The 8,770-nt window shown below is 33.5% G+C and overlaps 1 protein-coding gene and 1 non-coding gene across 2 annotated transcripts; one reads left to right on the top strand and one right to left on the bottom strand.

The window, feature by feature from the left end:
• Positions 1-2,122: 2,122 nt before the first annotated feature.
• Positions 2,123-2,194, top strand: TRNAD-GUC (transfer RNA aspartic acid (anticodon GUC)). Its single transcript has one exon. It is a non-coding gene; the product is annotated as a tRNA-Asp (tRNA).
• Positions 2,195-5,040: 2,846 nt separating this feature from the next.
• Positions 5,041-8,115, bottom strand: LOC145112057 (1-acyl-sn-glycerol-3-phosphate acyltransferase 2-like). The gene is made up of 11 exons (XM_079048269.1): positions 7,889-8,115; positions 7,505-7,627; positions 6,873-6,912; positions 6,728-6,801; positions 6,582-6,641; positions 6,379-6,456; positions 6,127-6,285; positions 5,919-6,044; positions 5,733-5,825; positions 5,562-5,648; positions 5,041-5,448 (listed from the first exon to the last, which is right to left on the bottom strand). The coding sequence occupies exons 1-11, from the start codon at positions 7,967-7,969 to the stop codon at positions 5,218-5,220; spliced, it is 1,152 nt and encodes a 383-aa protein (XP_078904395.1). The 5' UTR covers positions 7,970-8,115; the 3' UTR covers positions 5,041-5,217.
• Between the last annotated feature and the right edge of the window lie 655 nt (positions 8,116-8,770).

Here is an 8,770-nt window from a genome sequence, read left to right as displayed (position 1 = left end):
TTCACGAACATAAACGAACGAACATGAACAAGAAAACTCGTTTGTTTATCCGTTCGTGTTCGTTTATTTGTTCGGCTAACTTAAACGAACGAACATGAACAATCCCCGTTCGTGTTCGTTCGGTTCGTTTACAGTCCTACACATAGTATTACTATTTAAAAAATTACATATTGCATTACTATATGAGATGTAATAAATGTATTACCCCTCGTGGATTTACATAATCATCATCAAGGTTGATATGGATGATCGGTTTACTAGAAAACATCTTCTTAAGCTATCTTCAAAACAACCACAAACTATCTATTAGTGTTACGGTTTGATTTTGTTTGTAAACCGATTAGCATGAACCCAGAGAGATAATGGGTAGGTTTTAAAACCGCAATTGTGATGCATATGCCATTTTTGGGTTGGGTGTGGTAATGTCATTGGACCATAAACTTGTTAAAGTAATAATATGTAGATTTCATCTTGAATACCTACAATATCTCAAGTTTGTGAAACTAATTAATGATGTATTAATTTGAAGTAATATAAAAGAGAAATCTTATATTTTCTTCCTACTCATCCTCCTACACAAGTTAAATGATGATATGTGACACATTTAATGATATTAATAATATTTTAATACATTTGTCACCATTTAATATGAGTATGAAGACCGTATGAAGAAAATATAGGATGATTAGAACTAGATAAATTCGTTGAAAAATAAATATGTAGATTATGATATTATCTATTACAATATGAATTTGAAAGGATAGATATAAATGGCCAACTATAAAGTTCAACTAGATAAAGCATAAAAATGTATATAACATGATATAGTGACCTACAAGCAACAAGCTATGGGAATTGTTTAAAAAGGATTAGAGAATTAGTAATCAGAAATGTAATACATTTTATAAACAGGTAATATATATTATTTAAATATTAAAAATCATATGGTAGGGTTTTAACTTTTTATATTTATCTCTAAATTACAAGGTGTCCAACCTCAAATTGGTTTTTGAATAACAGCAAAATGTTGCAAGTCCATGATTAAAGGGGAATAATGAAAGATGTGCCAGCACAACATTTAACATGTAATGTGAAAAGCTTGAAGCCTCTTTCTTTCTTGAATATCAAATACGTGCTCGGCTGTCATGCACTCTAACTTTCCCCTTTAAAACGCATACCTTTCATCATAATTTCTTCACCCACCAAACAAACACACTACAATCTACACGCATACTCCGTCTTCAGTCTTCAGATTCACAAATGGCGCAAGTTAGCAACATCATGAAGAAGGCTTCTGTTGTTGCCCTCGTGGCAATCTCGGCGGCAGCCACCGTGTCTGCTCAAGCGACGGCTCCTGCACCTTCTCCTGACGCCGGAGCTGCCTTTTCCGTCCAGGTTTCTGGAGTAATGATCGGAACATCTCTGCTTCTTTCTTTAGTTGCTTTCTTCCGGAATTGATTTCAATTTTTGAACATCTGATCACCGGAGATTTCTGGAAGATTGGTTTTTTCGCATGTTATAATTTTGTTTTCTGTGGCATTGTTTCATTCTATGATTCTGTTTTGATGTATGAATTATTAAACATTTAATTTTTGTAAATCTACTGTTTATTTGTAATTTCAATTAAATCTTTCTTATATTTTTCATGTTGAAATTTATATTCTTTTTCGTATTTGTCTTTAACTTTATAAGAGGATTTATAAATGGGATTGCTACCAAAAAAAAAGGGAAGTGTAATATTGATCACATATTTTACAAAAATGTGTGAAGTAAAATTATTTTTCTGTCCCTTGCACTGAAAAATTCTACTTATTTTATGAAATTATCATATTTTGCCAAATATTTATTCATATTTTATGAAATTATTTTTAAAAATATCTACTATTTTTGACACTTTGCGAATGCAATACTACAATATTGATCTCAAATGGTGTAAAATGCTATACAAATAAAAAGAAGTGTCCTATTTATACTTGATCTTACACGCCATTGTATCTGTAATACAATTCGGATGAACTGTAAGTTTTTGTCTTGATCATGGAAACTGAAACAAATTTTTGTTTGTTATTGTGATTCTCTGAAAAACGTTTGTTAATGAAAAATAAGTAAGAAAAACATCAAAGTCGTTGTAGTATAGTGGTAAGTATTCCCGCCTGTCACGCGGGTGACCCGGGTTCGATCCCCGGCAACGGCGTTTTTTTTTTTTTGGCACCTTATGTTATCTTTTTTTTTTTTCTCATATAATGTGTATCGCCTGAACTGGAATCAACTTCATCCTTGTTTATGAAATTAAAAAAAAAAATGAAACCCCTTTTGATAAAAAAAAGAACACCAAATATTTTTTTAGCAGTTCTTTATGCAAAGGATTTATGTATGTTTACCCATCTGTGAAAATAAAGTAGATTTTTTTCATCCATTTATTTAGTAAAAAAACGAATCAATTTATGTAACACATATTTGATTTATTATCAATTTATTAGAACATAACATATTGAACCAAACTGCTTTTAGCCTAGGCGATGTTAGCTGTTGACCTTATTATTTGAAGTGGAGGGTTCAAGTCTCATTTAGAACATAGGCGGACTAAAGAGTAGTTTACGAGTAGATTAAATTTGTCGTTAAAAAACATAATAAAACATTAGTGCCAAAGTAATCAGATTCGGAAATATAGTTCATTTTTTAATTGATTTTTGGTTTGAGTTTGGTCTCATGAAGTTTAGACCAAACCGAACCGAATAACTGAAATGCAATAATTAATAAATTAAGAAATATATTTTATATTTTGTATATTGGATAAAAATGTTAAATGATCAATATAAAATAAATGATATTTTAGCCCTTATAGTTTAGTACCGGAGAAAGCTTATTTTATGCATTTCGGAGTTGTTTAACTTTAAAGATTGTGCAAGCGTTAAAATGTTGTCAAGATTGGATCCGCTCAAAGGATTAGTCAATGTAGAAGAAAACATTGAAAATCTTGAGAATTTTGAAGTGGTAAGATGGTATTGACTTTTCTTATGTAAATTGCAATTATTTTATATATTGACTTTTAAAAGTTCCATTACAAACTTATGGTAATCGACGACGTAATCAATTTTTCTTGATGTATAAATGAGATCAGAATTTGGCAAGCCACTAGGAACAACTTTTGAACTTCATGTTTTATATTTTTGTTTGCAACTTGAAAGTTAAACTTTATGTTTCTAACTAGTAGGAGTACCATTTTATCATAACTTGAAAGTTAAACTTTATGTTTCTAACTAGTAGGAGTACCATTTTATCATTTTATGTTTGAAACTGTAGATCTTTATTTAAGGAATTTTAGAATTTTATGTTTGAAACTTTGTAATTTATGTTTGGAAAATTGGAACATTGATTTTTTTAAAGAAAATATTTGGTTTCCTTAGTTTCTAAACCGAATTGGAATTTGGTTTTCGGTTTGGTCTAGAGGGATTTGACTTAGATTTGGTTCGGCTTTCAATTTGGACAAAAGAAAAAATCAAACCAAGAAAACTGATTCAAGAAAACCGACAAACCCATAAACCAAACGAAGTCTCACCCCTACTTGTTTTGGTAAAAGAAATACAAAATTGCAAAATTGGTCTCTATGGTCAGCCAAAAATTACCACTTTGGTTCAAAATGAGTTTTTATTATGGTTTTGTTTCTTGGCAGATTTGAAATGAGTCAAAAAAAACTAATTTGCCCCTATTTGTTTCCATTTTTATTTACTTTACTATTTTTTATTAAAGAAAAACAAAAGAGAAATCTAACACCACCCCACTTACACCCCTATCTTTAACACACACCCATTTCATCTCTTTCTCTTAACTGTTTGGCCGACGGTGCAACCTTACTCGCTGGAGATCACTGTCTGTCGACGACGTCTCTTCCATGGTAGTTAGACGGACCACCACACTTCTCTCTCTCTCTCTCTCTCTTTCTCACTCTCTCTCTCTCTCTCTCTCTCTCTCTCTCTCTATATATATATATATATATATATATATATATATATATATATATATATATAACCCTTACTGTAAATCTAGCACTGGCACCACCGTTATTTACGATGGAGGCTCTGAAACTCTAGTTATGGTCTGAGAGATAAGGTGCTTGTGAGATCTGAAAATCCTAGTTACGGTGAGAGATGAGGTGCTTGTGTTTTCATATTTGTGTGTATGAGAGAGAGAGAGAGAGAGAGAGAGAGAGAGAGAGAGAGAGGAGGAGGAGGAGGTTTTCAATCTAGGTTTTTAGGTCTGTGATGAGAAGGGTGGTTTTTTGACGAGAAAGGATGACGGTCAGGCGTCTAGTAAGATCTTTTGACAGATTATCTCTCCTTCTCCAACTAGTGGTTGTCCTTACTTTGTCTCTCTCCTTTTCACGAAACTGCAAGAGATCAGGAGGAGAATATTGGTATTAGGTTTCCGAAATCGATTGAGAATATTACATATATTGTTGTTGATAATGGGTATTATCTGGCGGAAGATGGAATTGATTATATGATTATGGCATTGGGAGTTGGTTATATTGTTGTTAATGGTGTTGGTATTGTGGGTGTGGATAGTTTGGGTTTTGGGTTTCCAAAACTGTAATGGAAAATCTTGGGGAGTGTTTGTTTTGTCAGCTGACTCTTTAGTTAGAACCGTCTTGTTTGGATTTGCCATGAGAATCCATTTAGAATGGAGTTAGAGAGAAAATGAATGTTATTAAAGAAAAATGGAATAGAATTGGAGAACGTATGTTTTTTTTAAGGTGGATTGGGTAATTATATTTGTAAAATATTTATTAAAAAAAAAAAAAACTTTTTGACTGGTCAATGGTCAAAGATGGTCACGGGTTAGAAAACCCGTCTGGCTTCAATGCTGCGGCAACACCTTGTCAACTCAACTGAATCGACTCACCGCCAGCGGTACCACCCACTGTCTACCCCGCCAACTCCTTCCACCGTACGAATACACAAAGCTGCCCACTGGTTTTGAATCTATAATTATTGGCTCAACCCAACCCAACCCAACCCAACCCAAAGCAAACATAATTCATTTGGTCCTAAAATGTAACAAGATAAGATTGAAACCGATTCATCATAAGGACATAATAGCAGCATATTCTATTTAATCTTTACTACAAAGTACACAGTACACAATACCCATTACACCCACGTCTGTTGATAAATGAAAAGAGGAAGAAGGAAATGAGGATGTCCATAACAGTAACAGTCACTGCTGCTTGTCTTGGACACTAGTACTACCATTGGACCTTGCGGGGGCCACCTTTGCGCGTGTGGAGCGATCAGCCTGAGAGAATTGGATCAATATCTGCATCAAAACAGTTACAGCCGCCAACCCAACCCCAGCAAAAGTCAAACCCTTCCATGAAGACAACAGATTTGACCACTGCAGGAATTTGAACGTCCCGAATACAATCAGGCATGCCCACGAAACCACCACCTGTTTGTTTGTTATTTTATATAAAAAATTAATACTTGAGTGGCTTAAATAAATGGATAAAATTAAAATGCTTGTCTTTTTCTGTCATCTGTGTTGTTAATTGTTACTGTTACCACTAGAGACTTCAATGGCCGGCCAATGTCAACGAGTTCAGAATCAGGAAAGGCGTTTAATTCTCTATGCTTGTCTAGTACATCATCCTGTAAATGTAAATATAAAGATATATGATTTAATTAAAGCTTTAATAAAAAAAATTATGTACATATAAATAAATAAAAACTCACCTTGACAACAAAAATATCTTTGCACCATTGTGCAACAGCTTCGTCTGATTCTGGCAGATCCTTCATTGAATGACGCTTCACTTTCACATGAATCTACACAAAACAAAAAATCCACTGTCTATTCATCCACAAAATAACCTAAATGCAAAAAATAGCAAAATAAAGAAATGAATGAAACAGGCTTACCACAGAAGACTGGCCTTTAAAGAGCCTGAGCATTGTTGGTGGAGTTGTATCTTTGGGAAGAGCAACTGTCATATCAATAATAGCAGGAACAAATGATCTCATCTGACTCACTGAAGTAACAAACCCCTGACACATATTACATATTACATATTAATAACAATATTAACTACTAAACAAAAACCCAACAAAAGAAATAGACAAATAGTACCTTTGTTCGTGGAATTAAAACATTTCTAGGAACAGGTAATCCCAATGAAGATGCATATTCTTGAGCTGCTAAAAGCTTGGCTTGTGTAAACCGAGTCCCCTCCACAAAAAGAGCCAACCAAAATGGCTGAGGGTAGTCTTTTAGCCTCTCAAGTCCCAACTGCAATATAATAATTACATAAATAAAAAAAGTTATGAAATCACTTGCAAAATAGCAATATAATAAATGTGAAAAAATATGATGTGATTATACCTTTAGAGTAGTTTCATCTTTAGCCCAGCTTCTCTCAAGAAAAAGATACTCAGAAAACCACATTGACCAACCGATCACCTGCATAAATCAAACACCTTTATTTTTCTTTCACATATACAACAACAGTCGAAAAGATATTATAATTTCACCTCAAGAGCTTCATATGTGACATATTTAACTATTTCATTTTTTTTAATACTTACTGGAAGATACTTTGATGATTTTTTCATGACAGCCAATGTGCTACCAAGACACCCTGATCGCTGTTACAAAATAATTTAAAGAATATTATTAGTAAAGAGCACACATAAATAATTACACAACAATAAGGGGTATGTTTGATAATCACCTGAGCAAACACCCACCCAATGAGCCAATCTATGTCACTTTTATGATTAGCTATCACAAGAGCATGTTCTTTACCTGTAAAGACATATGGGGTAAGCCAAAATCAAAAATTACAGCAATAACACATTCTACAATATCCAACTTACCCATCATTTCTAGAGTTTCAGGATCTGTGTACAGACAAACCTGCATCAAAACAACCAAAGAAATCTTAAGAAAAAAATCATTTAAAATATATTGTTATGTGTATATTTGGTCCACAAAGGATGATAATGCATAGGAGGTTTTAGGTAAATAATGAAACTGCTAGAAAAAAGTAGGCATGTGTCTTAGAAGAATATGGAATGACAAAGATATTCAACCTAACTTAAAAAATTCAGATAAAAGTCAATTAAACAGCAGTTGGGGCTAGCATTTGATTTGCAGTTAGTTAAAACTAAAGTTTAGTGATGAGTATAGAGAGAAAACGAATGAACTTTCTTTGATGTTCTCAATTACAGAATAAAGCAAATGAAAGGCTCCTAGAAACTATATTCATTCAGTCTTTATCACTTAATGCAAATGAACGCACAGTTGCAAACCCTATGCAGTAATTTAAACTTTCAAAGCCCTAATTTTGAATAGCATCATCGTTGTAAACATATATGTTAAAACTCAAACAAAGAAAACAGTAAGCATCAAAAAGCCCTAATAAATTTCTGATCTATGAGTAATCGGATTTTCAGATAAACTTCATAAGTAATTTAAAAACTTTTAACTTCAACAAAATCATCATTACCTTGACTCCTGCCCACCAATCAACGATCCACACAAGTTCCAGCCACAACAGCTCCGCCACCATTCTGTTAATTCTTCTAAATATACTCTTCGAGAATGGCCGTATAGTCACATAAATAATAGCCTAGAAATAGTAAATCAACAGTAACCAATAGCACCTAGTGAGATTCAGCGGTATAATATAAGCTCGAACGAGTGAATCTTAGTAAAAATTTCAGTAAACAGACGAAAAAAACTACCAATCTAGTAAGAGGTAAGAACAAATAAAGTTGCAATCAAACACTCGCGTAATCCCAAGGGTATAAGATTCTAAAATTGAGCAAATCCCTAACAAGATTTCGATCCAGTGATCTGAAACAGGGAAATGATAAGGGCAAAAGTATACCTGAATGAGATTAACGATGAGACCAGAGGCGAAGAAGAGGAGGCCAATAGGGACGATAGTAACTGCCGCTGCGATAGCCATGGCAAAGGTCGCCGCACTGAAACTGTGTGTGTAACCACAGCTCCCAGAGAGAGAGAGAGAGAGAGAGAGAGAGAGAGAAAATCCAAACGAGTAAACGGTGTGTGAAATTGGTGTTATTGTGTCAATCTTGCGTAAAAAGAGTGTGCGTTGTAATTTATAGGTTTTTTTTATTGAAAAATATAGATGGAATGATAATATATAGTCGAAGCACGAAATTTTTCATTAGGTCAATTTTGGTTACCTGGTTTTGTTTATTTGGTGTTGTGGGTGTAAGTTCGTCACTTTTAGAGTGCTTTACAAAATTGCACATGTTGCACTACACTGCACACCTATGGCTATAATTATTGATAACGAATCTTTACAATTGTTAACATGTTATTCAAATGGGCTCTTAGAATTCTGATAATTAAGATTCAATATTATAAATTAATATTTATTATGACAGTGTGTTTGATATAGACTAGTTCGAGGTGGTCATATCAGCCTCCATAAGTGTTATGAGAAAGAATAGATTTGTTGAGATAATTTTCTGATTCATTTCTAAAACAAACTTACAAGACAATTAATAACACTTAACTCGTGTAAGCGCAAGAAATGGAAACATGATTACAATGCAACATATCTAGATCATGCATGCATAATTGAGATAACCTAAGATGTAGTGGTCGTTGACCACTTCTTGGTTTCTAGGGTAGAACATGGTTGGACTAATCCAAATAGCTAGCTGGAGTCTTCTGTTTTCTGATGGGTCTTGTGGGATGGTTCGTATCAATACTCTTCCCATAAGAATGACCCTTGTCC

This window comes from Lactuca virosa, chromosome 5, assembly GCF_052849685.1.
Source record: "Lactuca virosa cultivar CGN04683 chromosome 5, Lactuca_virosa_CGN04683_v6, whole genome shotgun sequence".
Taxonomy (NCBI): domain Eukaryota; kingdom Viridiplantae; phylum Streptophyta; class Magnoliopsida; order Asterales; family Asteraceae; genus Lactuca; species Lactuca virosa.
The sequence above is the reverse complement of the archived record's forward strand: the minus strand, read 5'-3'. Positions and strand labels throughout refer to the sequence as shown.